Source organism: Mus caroli, chromosome 6 (assembly GCF_900094665.2).
Source record: "Mus caroli chromosome 6, CAROLI_EIJ_v1.1, whole genome shotgun sequence".
NCBI classification, from domain to species: domain Eukaryota; kingdom Metazoa; phylum Chordata; class Mammalia; order Rodentia; family Muridae; genus Mus; species Mus caroli.
The window spans coordinates 36,222,041-36,236,245 of NC_034575.1; the positions used below are offsets into that span (position 1 = coordinate 36,222,041).

At 43.5% G+C, this 14,205-nt stretch overlaps 3 protein-coding genes across 4 annotated transcripts in view; 1 reads left to right on the top strand and 2 right to left on the bottom strand.

The window, feature by feature from the left end:
* The window catches only part of LOC110296701 (transient receptor potential cation channel subfamily V member 5), a 29,792-nt gene extending 27,698 nt beyond the window's left edge, over positions 1-2,094 (bottom strand). For both annotated transcript variants that reach the window (XM_021165441.2, XM_029478297.1), the window contains exon 1: positions 1,831-2,094. In XM_021165441.2, coding sequence (XP_021021100.1) covers positions 1,831-1,940 — 110 coding nt within the window. In that variant the 5' untranslated portion in view covers positions 1,941-2,094. The remainder of the gene's footprint in view (positions 1-1,830) is intronic.
* Positions 2,095-5,705: 3,611 nt separating this feature from the next.
* On the top strand, positions 5,706-6,985 carry Llcfc1 (LLLL and CFNLAS motif containing 1). The gene is made up of 2 exons (XM_021165251.1): positions 5,706-5,964; positions 6,505-6,985. Exons 1-2 carry the CDS (start codon positions 5,808-5,810, stop codon positions 6,678-6,680), a joined length of 333 nt encoding a protein of 110 aa, XP_021020910.1. The 5' UTR covers positions 5,706-5,807; the 3' UTR covers positions 6,681-6,985.
* A 636-nt stretch (positions 6,986-7,621) lies between these two features.
* The window catches only part of Kel (Kell metallo-endopeptidase (Kell blood group)), a 17,501-nt gene continuing 10,917 nt past the window's right edge, over positions 7,622-14,205 (bottom strand). The window contains exons 11-19 of the mRNA XM_021165250.1: positions 11,953-12,063; positions 10,722-10,820; positions 10,459-10,536; positions 9,978-10,078; positions 9,740-9,850; positions 9,524-9,591; positions 9,146-9,315; positions 8,723-8,818; positions 7,622-7,877 (exon numbers count right to left, since the gene is read on the bottom strand). Coding sequence (XP_021020909.1) covers positions 7,716-7,877; positions 8,723-8,818; positions 9,146-9,315; positions 9,524-9,591; positions 9,740-9,850; positions 9,978-10,078; positions 10,459-10,536; positions 10,722-10,820; positions 11,953-12,063 — 996 coding nt within the window. The 3' untranslated portion in view covers positions 7,622-7,715. The remainder of the gene's footprint in view (positions 7,878-8,722; positions 8,819-9,145; positions 9,316-9,523; positions 9,592-9,739; positions 9,851-9,977; positions 10,079-10,458; positions 10,537-10,721; positions 10,821-11,952; positions 12,064-14,205) is intronic.

Below are 14,205 nucleotides of genomic sequence, written 5' to 3' on the forward strand. Positions count from 1 at the left end.
GAGGCAGAGGCAGGAAGATTTCTGAGTTCAAGGCCAGCCTGGTTTACAGAGTGAGTTCTAGGACAGCCAGGGCTACGCAGAGAAACCTTGTCTTGAAAAAACAAAAACAAAAACAAAAGAGAGAGAAGAGCAGAAGAAAGTGAGGAGGGGGCAAGCATCCCATTTTATAGTGAGTCAGGAATACCTGGCTGTTGGCAGGTAACTGTGGGGCAGAGCCTAGAAGAAATGCTAACATATAGGCCATGCCTTCCTCCCATATTTAACCTTTAAATCTAAAACTCTAAATACTTTGTTTTCAACCAAAGAGAATTGAGCTCTGGGTTTCTCAGCTGGTTGAGATGGTTCTCTTACAAACATCTCTGTGTTAATCTTTGCTTTTGACTTTGCCTGCATCTAAATGAATTAGGAGATAAAGATGAAGCCAGACTTCCTAGAGAAAAATTGGGCTCCAAAGGCAAATATAAATCTAGCAATTTGGGAGCCATAGGGAAAGCAGAAGAGAGAGCTGATGGTTATTTCTTCTTTATTTCTCTAAGACCCCAATTTTTCTCTTCCCGCGTGTCTTGAGGCAATAGGAGGAAAGAGCGAGAGGAGAATTTTATAGTTAAAGAATTTTTTTATCCCTCATAATGCTCTCAGGAGAATAATAAAGAGGAATAAGTCAAACCCTGCCTTATTTCAGCTAAGCTCTTGGTCTCAGTTGAATCGTGTGGCCCTGACCAGCTTGGAGTGGCTAGGGCTGGATTCCAGAGTATACCCTTTGTGTTGAGGCTACTATATAAAGCTCTTGTCCAATCTAACCCTTGATCCCACTGAAGCTTTGCTGAGGAAAGTTCAGAAAACAAGTGAACTCAAAGTCTACCCTAGTCCAGCTCGAATGCAAGACCTGGAGAAGCTGACCCATTTCATAACCTAGGGTAGAGCTTTGTGAGTAAACAGAGGACCTAGACAGTGGAAGGACTCAGTACAAATGGGAAATGCAAGACTCCTTCACAATTATTAACACTGTCAAGAAGGACAAACTGAACTCTGAACTCAGCACAAGGCTCTTCTGAGCCCTGGCAGGCATTCTGTCACCAGCTTATTCCATGTTCCAGGGGGAAGCAAATCCCACAAACTCTGATGTAGAAGCTCACCCGAGGAAGGATTTTGCCTGGACAGCTTTTTCTACTTCTGGATCAGAGTTCAGTCAAGGAATGATCTACCTGGAGATGGAACAACAACTCTACACTAAAGGCTTTTAGTTATCTCCGTGATTGCTGGCCAGCACCACACTGTTAGAAGGTAGAATTGAAGTTAGCACGCCAATCTCACCTGAGTTGCCTTCAGCTAATCACCTGCAGGCATTTTACAAACAAACAAACAAACCCCTCCTCCCACTTGCCCAGGTATTAAGCTGTCATTCTTCCTGATGACAACTCCGACTCCAAGATCCATCTTTCCTCAAGTCCTCTAAACAAAAGCTCCTTCAAAACCTGCAAGATATCATCCCTTTGCCACAAAAGCAACTCCCTGCATCTTCTCTTGCTTGACCTCCCCACTAACCCACCTAGCTTCTATCTGTCTCCTTGGGTCCCTTTGCTACCTCTTTTCTTGAGGCAGGAAGAGAAGTTTAACTCTTGGCTGTCTTTCTGGCTTTGCTTTTACATTTAAGGTCTCCACATTCAAGCCCATATCACGGGCTAGCTGGAGTAGCATGCTATCTAGGCTGGAAGGGGAGAACACAGGCAAGAGCCTGGCATTGAATTTGAGTGTTTTCTCAGGGAAACAGGCTAGGTACCAAGGGACTTAAGATTCTGTGCAGTAGTGTGGGCACCCTGAAGAGCCTACCTTTTTTGCTGTAGCATATGTAGCTGATCCACGTGCTGGTTCCAGTCTTGGTCTCTGACCCACCAGTTGAGAAGTTTCTGAAGTTGGATCCAAGGAGTTTTTGCCCCCATGTCTTCTTGCACGTACTTACAACTTGTTCAAATCTCATGGAAGGAGCCAGTCTAGGATGACAGAGGCGGACTGAGAAGTCTAGGTCTGTTGGGAGTGAAGAAAGGTTTATATATTCTCTCCCAGTAACTTGAGCATGCTGTGGGTTGTTGTGAGGTGTGAATACATGCATGTGTACTGAACAACTAGCCACATTGCTGGGAGAAGGGGAGGGGACCTTCCCAGAGCTGAGCCTGGGGGCATAAAACAGCCTGGTGTAGGGAGGGGGAAGGGGAAGAACCTGATTCTTGGCAGTGGGCTGGGCAGCTGAGACTGGGAGAGGCTGAGAGGTGGGGCCAAGGTATTTGGGGAGGGAACAAGGCTAGATAATTCTGAAGGTGAAACAGGTACCCTGGGATGTAAATCCTAGAAGATTCCCGAGGAATTCTGTGTAACTCCTGATGTTAGACAGCAGAAATTGAGAATGATTAAAGGACAGAGAAACGTTTCTACACTGAGACACTTTCGACAAGGCAGGAGGAATGGGTTCTGATAAGGCAAATGTTCCTTTATTAAATCATATCTTGCACTGTCTTTATGGCTTTCAGTGAGACATATTACTGTTGTTGAATGTATTCCTTCAACGGACCTGTGAGATTAGTGGAAATAAAGCAAGGGCAGCTTATGAATGAGAATATACCACACTGAGAGCAAGTGTGCTCTCTCATCTCCTGGGCTGGAGACAGCATTGAAGCAGGCTTTCAATTCCTAGGCTTGTGACCTTAGTTTCCAATTCATACTTCTCCCTGTCTTTGTACTTCTTAGGAATCTTTGAGTCATACAGACTTGGGTGGGATATGCTTGAGACGCTCTCCTGGAGAGCCTTAGGACCTCCCCTTCCTTTTGAGGTAAATGAGAGAGTTCTGATCCAGAGAACAAAATATTTTTCCTTTCTTTCTTCCTTCCAGAGCAAGAATGGAAACAAAAGGAGATATAGAAAGGAAGAAGAGCTACACGAGACAAGGAGAAACAATGTTCTTACCCCAGGAGTGGGAGGGTCACCTTGTAGAGCGTTTTTATGCCTCACTGGGGGTTGGGGCAGTGTGGGTGCTAATGGTCTCTGAGACCTGTGGCCTTCTAGTCTAAGGAGATGGAGGGAGTGATAAGGTGGAGGTGGAGGTTATAGATGCGCTGATAAGTAGAGAAGGAGCAGGGCATGAACAGTGCACTTGCCAAGGAAACACTAAGGCCATAAAGCTGATCCTTGAGGGGGTGGGGGTGGGGAGGACAGGGGTTGTGCTAGAGAGGTCTGGCTCAGTCAGAGTCACCAAGCAGGCTCGGTCACTAAGGACATTGGCCATAGGTGTCTGAAGGAAGAAAGGAAGCCAGCACCCACACATCTTCAACTTTTCTTTTCCTTGCTCCTCTTGCCTGTACTCGATTCTTCAATGGGAGAGGTATGGATAAGTTGGATGAGAGGCAAGGTATCCCTTGTCCCATCTCCATCCATCTGTTGGTGAAACAGAGTTTTGAATCTTTCCTCCTCTGACTTTTCTCTCCTTTTTGTCATGTCTGACATGTCACAGTTCTGTTGCCCGTTTTTGTCATCTCTTTCTACTCAATGCTCCTGTCGCTTTCTGCACTAAATGCCACTGCAGCCTTTCTTCCAGACAGCACCTTCTCTTGTAATACTGTCCCCAGCAGGGCAGTTGCATCTTAGGTGCAGGCACGATACCCATTGTTGAGTCCACGGGATGTCCCACCTTTTCTCGGGTGTCTAGGAGGAGGAAGTTAGGGTTTTTCCTTTTTGGTTGTTTCCTTGTACTTTTATATGTTTTCTTACTTTGTAACAAGATTCATATTGAGTAATTCCCAGGTTCTGCATGATTTACTTCTGATATTAAGAGTCAGGCATGTGATCTGGTAAAGAGGTAGAAGTCATTGATGGTGAGCCTATGTTGGCTCTTTCCACTCCAGATGCTCCTCCCACAGCTGCCCTTCCATTCATGTTTACAGAGCTGTGAGTTTCTCAGAGAACCAAGAAGCTATTCCTCCAAATTAACCAGGAGGAGATGTGTGTGTGTTTGTGTGTGTGTGTGTTTTTCCATTCATTCATCACTCTCTGGATCTGCAGGTCAATGGGTACAAGGTTGGGGTAAGCGAGGTTACTGCATTTTTACACCTTTATGCCACCACCATAAAGTGTCCTTCTATATTACCACCCTGTCTCCCCGTGACCAGGCTTGGAGCTCAAGGAAGTAAGAGCTGGGATCTGGCTGGCTTCATGTGAGTACCTGCTAGAAAGGAGGGAGTGAGAAGACAGGGAAAGCATCTCATCTCTCATCTCATCTTCTCATTTCTGCAATTCTTTCTTGCAGGTTTGTGTACATTGCTTGCCCCTGTGCTTGCATACCTGTTTCCAGGCAATGTGTGCATGGTGAGAAAGAGTGACAAACCTTCCCTGTCCCTGGGCCCTGCTGCTGCTCTTGGCCCATGTCTGTTTTTTTTGTTTTGTTTTGTTTTTTTTTTTTTGTGTGTGTGTTTTTGTTTTTCCCCCAGCAAGGACCATTATGCAATCTTCTTTACCCACAACCCTCAAGTCCTCATTGCCACCTAGCCAAAAGGTCTGACTTGTGGAAGGCAAGTTCTCTCCAATTGCACTATTTGGAAGCTTTCACTCCTTGCTACACTGTTTTCTATCCATTGACTTCCGCCCCTCTATCAAGCAAGGAGTTATCAGATACCCTTGAAACAGCTCCTCTGTGTGTGTCAGAGAATACAAGAAGATATACAATAGGGAACAGTATTTCAGCCTAGATGTAAAACAGGGCAAAGTCCTGGAATGAAGGGAAATAACTGAAAGAAGAAAAAAGAGAATACCCTCTGTGCAGAGAGAAGATAACTATCTCTTTTACTCTATTTTATTTTGTGTTTGTTCATTTGTTTGTTGGGTTGGAGATTGCACACAGGTTCTCGTTCATGCCAGGCATTTCACCACTGAGATACATCTCCAGCCATTAAAAAAATGTACTTTTATATGACAGGGTCTCACCAAGTTTCCCAAACTGGCCTGAAGTCACTATGTAACACAGGCAAGTCTTGAAGTTGTGATTTTCCTACTGCTCCCTCCCCTCTGGAGTAATGGAAGGAAGGACTATACCACCAGCCCAGCACTCAGCCTCCATCTCTGTTCATCCCTATGCAGCATGCATAAGTTCTATGTCTCTGTCTCTCTCTGCCTTACTGGGTGTGTAGACTTTTTCACCCTCCCCCATGCCCTTTAGTCCCAGTTTTCAATAGACCAAGTTTCATGCAGAGCATCAGGCATACATATGAGCCTGAGGATACTGATGTGTAGAAAGTGGTTGCCATCATCTGTGCCAACCACTTTGCCTATTGAAAAACTACATGGAATTATAGACAGGTGTCACATCTAGGCTTAAAAACACCAATGGAGGTTACTGCTATGCATACTGATGCCTGTCATCTTGTGTAGGAGATGTGTTTTTCCAGTGACTTCTCATCTAAGTAGTGACTATGAGAATATTGTTGCATTAGAGTATAGGTAGCTATGCAGATCCAACAGTGTAATAGACATGATACTTGGCAACTTTTGGAACCCTTTTAGGTTGTGGTAGATAAGGTGATCCATTATGGCCATCTCAGATGCTTCTGCCATCTCCCACCCTTCTGTCTGGCAATGGAATGGTATAAAGATCTAGAATGTAGGATACAGCCATGGCAGTGATGTCATAGGACACATAGAATCAGAGATCCTATGGAAGAGAAGGAGAAAAAGCGATGCTGTCAAGGGGTAAGAGCTAAGAAAGGGATGGGGTGGTGTTAGTAGCTGGGGATTGGGGTCAGAGGAAGCATGGGAGAGGAAACCCATGACTTCTCTGGGCTCCCAGCTCCACAGAGCAACATTCCTGACAGCTCTGCTGCTACTGCTGCTGCTGCTGCTCCAAGTGAAAGGGGTGAAGACTCTGATAGTGAGTGCAAGTTTGGATGGTGACAAGAGTCAGAAAGACAAAGTGTCTTCTGAAGGTGGGTAGAGGAGAGAGAGGTAGGGGATGGATGGGGGAGCTGGACATAAGGGTTTTCTTGGATTCACATCAGGTTCCAGCAGCAGATTAGGTCATGGTTAATCTGGGGTTTGAATTTTGGGAGATAACTCATGTTCCCTATCACCATAGCATGAAATAATAGCTGTAGGTAAAATTGTTTAGTTTTATAAAGTCTCTTAGCCAGGCCACAGAATGGGGCTACCTATACTTGTCAAAGGCTTCTGAGGAAGTAGAGTGCCTAGAAAGGGCCTCTTTGCCTTCGTGTTTGAAGTTATCTCTCACTCCTTTGGAGGAGGGAACTAGATTGAGACATGGTTATCACCTGTGTTTGAGTTGGGGCTATGGTTGAAGTGAGATTTGAAAAGCCCTCTAGATAAAACTTTCTCTCACTGCGTCAAGGCCAGTGTTATGACTGGCAGTAGTTACGACTTATCTCTCAACGGTCCCCCTCCTCCCCTTTCTGATAAAGACTAGAAGTGCGACTGGAGCTGCCCATCTCTGCCCTTCTTTTATGTTGTAGACCAGGGTGAGGAGGAGTATGAAGAACACTTTGAGGCTTCATCAGAGGGTGAGCAGTGGCAGGAGATAGATATGGTCCAGCAAGAAGACATGATCTCCCAGGCAATAACTCTCCAAGACCACCTCCTTGATCTAGCCTTCTGCTTCAACCTGGCCAGCATCATGTTTTTTTTATGAGAGACTTTGAGGTGGAGGCAGTAGTCTGGATCCTTCATGAGGACTTAGACATCCACCTCCCCTTCCTGATTGCTTACTGACCTCCTCTCCTAAATGCCTCCTCAAAATGCATACCCTGGTCCCTGTCTCTAAGAAGCACCTGACCTTAGGGTATATCAACAGAGCTTTCCCAACTCTCATATCCACCAGCTAATTGCCACCCCAACCCAGAATTTCATGTCCCGGGGCCAAAGACACGAAACCCACACCCTTCTCTCTTAAGCTTTGTCTGACAATAAAGTAGCAATTGCAATAAAATCCTGAAAACATTTGCGAGTGGCTTTGTGCAACTTAAGATCTTGCTTGGTTCTCTAACTGGTCTATTTAATTTCCTGGCCTTTGGCCCTCTGACCGACCTTTAGACCCACCAGCTCCCCAACTGCTGCTTTGCCAGTGTCCATGAAGCTTACTTGGTACTTTCCCCTCTTATTCTTCCTGACTTCTAGGAATAGAACATACCGGGAAAGATGACAGAGTGTACTGTGGAGATGTGGACTAAGTTGTTGCTTCAGAAGTGTAAGCACCTGTGTTTGAACACTTAGAATACACTTAAAGCTAGATGCAGTAGTCCACACAAGTAGTGTCATCACTCTTACAGAGTGAGGCAGATGGACAGGATGTGGAGAGAGAAGAGTCTCTAGAAGCTGGATTTGCAGTGTATGGTATATACACTGGCATGTATACCTGTGCCAAAACAAGGTAGATGGCAAGGACTATAATACCCAACGCTGTCCCCTAACCTCCATACCTAAGCTATAGCACACATGTGCTCACAGTGCCCAGACTGAGTATTTGCACACACACACACACACACACACACACACACACACACACACACACACATACACACACACACACTGAAAAAAAAAAGAGAGATAGCAAAAGCTAAATACACACTTTTATTTGGGAACAGAAAGAAGAAAGACATTTATTTTGACTTCAAGGATGGGCTCACAAGCAGCCCATGCATTTACATCAGTCTCTTTGGTAGCCAAGTTACCAGAGCTTGCAGCGGGCAGAGGGATTCAGAAGGGTGCCACGTGGACAATGAAAATGTTTGGCAAACTCTGGAGTATTGCTCAGGGGCCCATGTATTCGAAGGCTTGGAGGACTGTGAGGGTCCTGAGGGTCTTGTGAGCTCAGTCCCCTACACATTACCTGAGGAAGAAGATGGCCCAAAAGGGTAAGGAGTAGAGAAAGTCCCATAGGGTGATGGGGATGGGTTAGATACAAGGACTAGGAGATCGTAGGTAGAACAAAGAGGATGAAGGGCAGGGAACTCAGGAGAAACATGGATAATATATCACATGTAAATCATTCCATATGGCACTAGCCATGTAGGAAGACCACTGGTTATATAACATTACCGTTTATAATGACCAAAGTGAGGGTTAGTAGTGGAGTTATGTAAATGAACCACTACTGTATTGGAAAATTGTAGACCATGCCTGCTGAAAGAGCACAAGGTCCTTAAAGGAGGGATACCAATTTGAGACCAGCTCCCTGGACTGAGGTCTCTGAGTAGTGTGGTCATATGTTCAGCCTGTTATTGGCTCCTTTTAAAATATCCTATTTCTGAAACATGAGGGAAAAAGAAAGGAAGAAAAGAAAGAAAGAAAGGAAGGAAGGAAGAAAGGAAGAAAGGAAGAAAGAAAGAAAGAAAGAAAGAAAGAAAGAAAGAAAGAAAGAAAGAAAGGAAGAAAGGAAGGAAGAAAGGAAGAAAGAAAGAAAAAGAAAACAGGCTTATGTTATAGATAGACTTGTGGAGAGTCTTTTTCTCTTGGGGATGGGATGGGGAGACAGTTTTAGGATATGGTTAAAGAACCTGTAAACATCTAAAGGTGGTTCCAAAGCAACAAATGATAAGCAATAAAAGTGGGGATTCATAGTGTTAGACTTGCAAGTATGGAACAGTGTAGCAGGGAGCAAACATTCTTTTAGCAACAGTGATAGGGTCCTTAACTGATATGAAGCAAGTATATAGAGAGATGATAGATGTTTACCTGGGCATAGCTTCGGAAGAAAAGTTGATAGGGGCTAAGATCCAGGTTGGGCAGGGTCAACTCCCCAGTGTGCTCTACTATCCTCTTGCTATATGCCTAAATAAGGGTATGGGAAGAAAATTTCTTTTAGGCTTCAAATCTGTAGACATTTAGAAGTCTGACACCAGCTACATAGCATGGTACTCTAATAAGTTCCTAATCCTGCTTATTCAACTCTGCACTGATGTTGTGATCTAAGCCAAGAAGAAATAGTACTCACTGAAAGACCTACAGATGTCTTAGTAGATGGGAGATCTACAACGTAGGAAGAGGGTCCCAAGTTGCCATCTGTTCAATGGGAATGTGAAGGGCAGAAAGCTATGCAACCACATTTCCATGAGGGATAGTGGAAGGGAAAATGGAAAGATAGGGACCTCAGCACACCTGGAATGCAATGGCTACGCCTCCTATGTCTGCAGCATTTTCCAGGAGTGTGTGAGAACCATTGAAAGAGGATATGCTAGGCAAAGGGAAGGCAGCATAATGGCGCTCCAGGCATAGAAGTGCTTCTTGTAGGGCATGGGTGTCACAGGCTGGGCAGCCCCCAGGGAGTACTGTTAAAGATGAAACAAGACAATGAATTGGTGAAGGTCATTGGAATATAAGGGATATCTTGGACTGACCTGGCTGCCAGGAACATGGAACATTTTGCAAACTATCCATCCTCTAGCCTTTGAATAGCTTTCCCCTTCCTTTCGGACCTCCTTTATTGTCCTCCCTGGTGATCCCTTTGGCCCTACCTTCCAATGACTCATTACTCACAGAGTTGGTAGAAGATATGCAACAATTCATGGGCCATGATGCTACCAGCAGCGCCAAAGTTCACAGCTCTAAAGAGATGAGATCTGGTTTTACTTGCAAAATCTTTCAAAAGTATTTACTCCAATTTTCCAACTCCTAGTGTCATCCATCCTAACACCTGTTAATCCCTCTTGAGATCTCCCACCAAAAGACTCACCTTCAGAGAACGGTCCATACCTGGGGTAGCCAGGGTGGAAGAATGGAGGTTGGAGAAGGCCAGCAGGGAAGACCACCATATGGTCAGATATTGAATAGTAAGCATTGACCTCCCAGGGAGATTTCTGCCATCTGTGTGAAGAATACACACAAACAGCTCTATCATTTACTGTCTATGCAAGGCAATGCAGTCTCTGGCTTTGTTTCTGTTATCACTGTCCTCAGCCCATCTCTAGGATGAGGTATCTTGTTCTCATACCTGTGGTAGGGAAAGGGCTGCAAGAAGCTCTGGACATTTCTGGCCCGGAGGGATCGTACACAGCTCAGGAAAGATTGAAGGAAACTAGGACCAAGTTGTATCTGGAGAAGAGGCAGCAGGTCATTTGATGCACAGAAATGTATACAGATAGATGGTATTGGGAATATGTACACCTAAACAGGTAATCCCTGATATACATGCCACTGCACTCTGTAAAATCACCTCACATTTGCACAAAGTTCACATGCATCATCATGCAGATAAACATAGACATATCACAGAATGCATGTGTGTACATGTGAGTATATATACATGAAAGCTCTAGAAAGTTTCAATATTTTGCCTATAAGATCTAGCATGGTGGTAAAGAAGAGGTTGGCTCAGAATTGGCCACAGAAAATAGATTGCTTTGCAGACTCAGTTGCATCAGAGGAGTAAGAAACCAAGGGCGTAAGGGACACTGAGACGGACAAAGACGCACATCATTATATTGCTGTGTAGCTATGTCAGGCTTCACGGCCCGTTTTGGTGCCCCCATCTCCACCTGCAGTTGGGCGAGCTGGAAAGAGACACAGAAATTTGTAAGCTGCCAGAATTCCCTCATAAATCCTCATGAGCCATTAATACTGTCACCCAGATATGTGATCTTTACCCCCTTCTCTTTCTTCTATTCCCATTTCTTCACCCACTAACCAACTATCTCTTAAATGGCTTCAAGTTGGCTTGTAATCATCCTGGCATTACCTTGTTCAAAGCCTCTTTCTGTGTCTCCTCACTTATCCAGGAAAGCTTTTTGAGGCGTATGATGACAGCATCCTTTATCTCAGCAAATAATTCCATGGCCTATGGAATGTCGTCAGGAAAAGGAAAAAAAAAAAACAAAAAAAACAAAAAAGGGTAAGGATTAGTCTGTCCCTAGTCCTTCAGTATTCTGTAAAGAGACCTTGACCCTACTGGACTCCAAAGCTGTCAGAGAAAGGGGAAGGGCTCACAAGAAGGTTTGTTCCCCAGATTACCACAAATATCCAAAGTACAATGATTTGTGCGGTTACTAGGACAGTGTCAGTCTCAGAGAAGGTAATTAGTTGCCCCAAGAAGGGACCACAACAGTGCTTTGGCCATTGTGATAGCTGAGATTGATGGGCACTCTCATTTGGGTCCAACAACTCTCCCGGAAAAGCAGAGAGTATGGGGAACTACTGTTTCCGTCTCTGTTTTCAGGACTTTTGTCTTCATACCCTCCCGCTTAAGTCATACTTCTTCTCTTCTAAGTTCCTTAGCTTCCCAGCAAGTTGCAGTCTCCACAGTGATATGGCCTGAACTTTATACCTCCTTAATTTGCAATTACTCATTGTCTTATGTACATTCTTTCCAGGTGGAAGGAATTGGGTGACAGTTTCAGAAATGACTCTGGCTTCAGACTGACTAGGTTCAAATTTTGACTGCTATTTGGTGACTCCATGAAGTTAAATAACTCATTTGACTACTCTTGGTTCAATCCCTTCTTCCATCAAATCAGGAAAATAATTGTAATTAAACATATTTCATGTAAAATGCTTATATGTTTCCCACTCATTCAGAAGTTGCTTGTTTGTTCTCTATAAGATTACATCATCCTGTGCTTACGGTATATCATATGTTGTTCAAAACTCTTAGACAAACATGGAAATAGCCTTAAAGGTCAAGGAGTTTGTTTGTTTGTTTTTCTTTTTCTTTTTATGGTTGAAGAAACACAATACCAGGAATGTCCAGTGAGGTGTTTAAATTAATTCATGCTGGGAATACTTTGTGTCCTGTGCCTAAATTGCACTTGCCAAAGGGATTGAGCAGGCCCTAGGTTATCTCTTAGTTAACTTTCTTTTCTACCCGATTTCTGCTTTGCACATCACAAAGAAGTACACACTTCACAGAATAGGGCAAGGTGTATTGGGTGGAAAGGTTAGAAGGTTGCAGGCAGGGGTAAGCTCTCACATACAGCACTTCGAATGCTTGGGCCAAAAGCTTCACGAACAAACAGAGCTGCCAGAGTAGGCTCAAAGAAGGCTCCCGTCTGTTCCACACACTTCATCCATCGAGGGTAGGCTGGCTGCAAAAATATACTGGAGTGAGTAAGATCTGTTTAGGCCTCTGTTTTTATCACATTCCAATGCCAGTCATCCCAAAGGATGTTTTCTTTGATAAATTAAAAAAAAATTATTTCCAAGGGATAGGAAAACGACTCAGGCACTAAAGTGTCTGCCACACAAGTACAAAAACCTAAATAAAGGACCCCAGAACCAACATTGAAAAGTCAGGTCTGACAAGTCCATACCTTTGGTAGGATGGAGAAACTGATTGGCTGCCATTCAACCTATCTGAACCAATGAGTTTTAGGATTAGTGAGAAAACTGCCTCAAAAACTAAAGGTGAAGAGTGATAAAAAGACAGATATCTGATGAGGTCTCCATTTGCACACACAACTGCATATATGACATAGACATGCATACACTATACATGTAGACAACAACATATACATACATACACACACCTACACACACACACTTTTTTTTTTATCATTTTCTCTCTCAATTCATACTATTGCTCAGTAGAAAGAGGCTTCCCTTCTCCCTCAGAACCCAGGCTTGTTGCCTATTGATACAAAAGCAAGGCCCTTAGGAGGCATCCCTATGAGGAATAAAAGGCTCCTGGGAAAGGGAAGAAGAGTATCCAATCCTGAAATTGGGTCCAATCTACCACTCAGGTAGCCCAGGAGTTCCATCATACACTCCTTCCTCCCAGACCTCCATTCCTAACTTTAAACCAATGAGAGAAACTCTTTTCTTCTACAGCACCCACACCCAGTCTCAAAGGCTGGGGATCATATGGTAGAACCCTATCGATGAGTAAATGAGGGCTTCAGGCGATGCAATGTTTCCCATTAAAAGAGGTAAAAGCAAACCACTGAGCAACAAGTGCACCAATCACACTAGAATCCCTCTCACCAGGGAAAGTTGGCAGGCACTGCATATGTTAAAGGAATGTGGAAACAGAGGACGGTGGACAGGCTGAAATATAAACGGCGGAAGAAATACTTCCAATGCAAGATAACGGAGCTCAATGGTTTCATTTTATGGCAGTGAAAATGCTTGTATGTCTCCTACAAACCACGAATAATAAGACTATATAGCAATTATAAAAATCAAGAAAGCTCCAAGAGTATGTAAAGATTTCTAGATAAAATTCTATAACAAATTATTAAAGGAATGTTTTTGAAGGCATGGAAAATAATGTGTAACTATTAAACACCATTGTAGGATCACTGGGGACCAAATATGTCAAAATAATATAAAATGTAACAATTTAAAGGGCTCATTTAACTGGGATACAAGACAGACTAGGAGCTACAAACACAGATAAGAGCCTGCTTGCTATAAAAAAAAAGAATTGGGCCCCCAGTAACATAACAGAGTCCCATATCAGAAACACAGGACACAGAGAGGCTGCAGCAAACTGGAGTATGAATTAAGCAAAAATGACCAGCTCCTCAAATAAGTCTGTTTGCTTACACAAATGCACACATGCATATATGTTCACAGACTGTAAATCTATTAGAATGTTTCCTTCTAATTTTTCAATGTAAATTACTCCAAACACCAACGAATCCTGTCTGTAGAATAAATTTGTCCTTAAAGACCCCTACAATCCTGCCCTTACACATAATATCCAGCATTTACAAATGTCAGCTATTAACTTAAATCCATGTACTTTAGGTAGACCAGCTGTACAAACAAGAGAAACGCCTGTTCTACCTTCCTCACAGGCTTGAATATCAGGTGACATAATTCCTTAAAAGCACTCTGTTTATTCTAACTTTCCAGGGAATTTGATTAGCATTACTCAGTACATCCCATTGCCATGCTGATGGCATTTTCTTAACATCAGGAAAGCATCTGGAAACATTGCAAATCACATCCTAGTAGAGGAGATAAAGAAATTGATATGGAATGATGGTGCAATATGAGTGGACTCTTGTCTGATTCAACCATAACTAAATATCACAAGAATGATTCAGGGTTAATTTGACCATTCTGCCCTGCCTATGGATAATCATAACTGCTATTTTTCTTGCATTCCTTTTCTGCATTTGATATTTTGCTTTTGTTCTAACATTACCCAGCACACATAGCTTATTCTCTCTCTCTCTCTCTCTCTCTCTCTCTCTCTCTCTCTCTCTCTCTCTCTCTCTCTC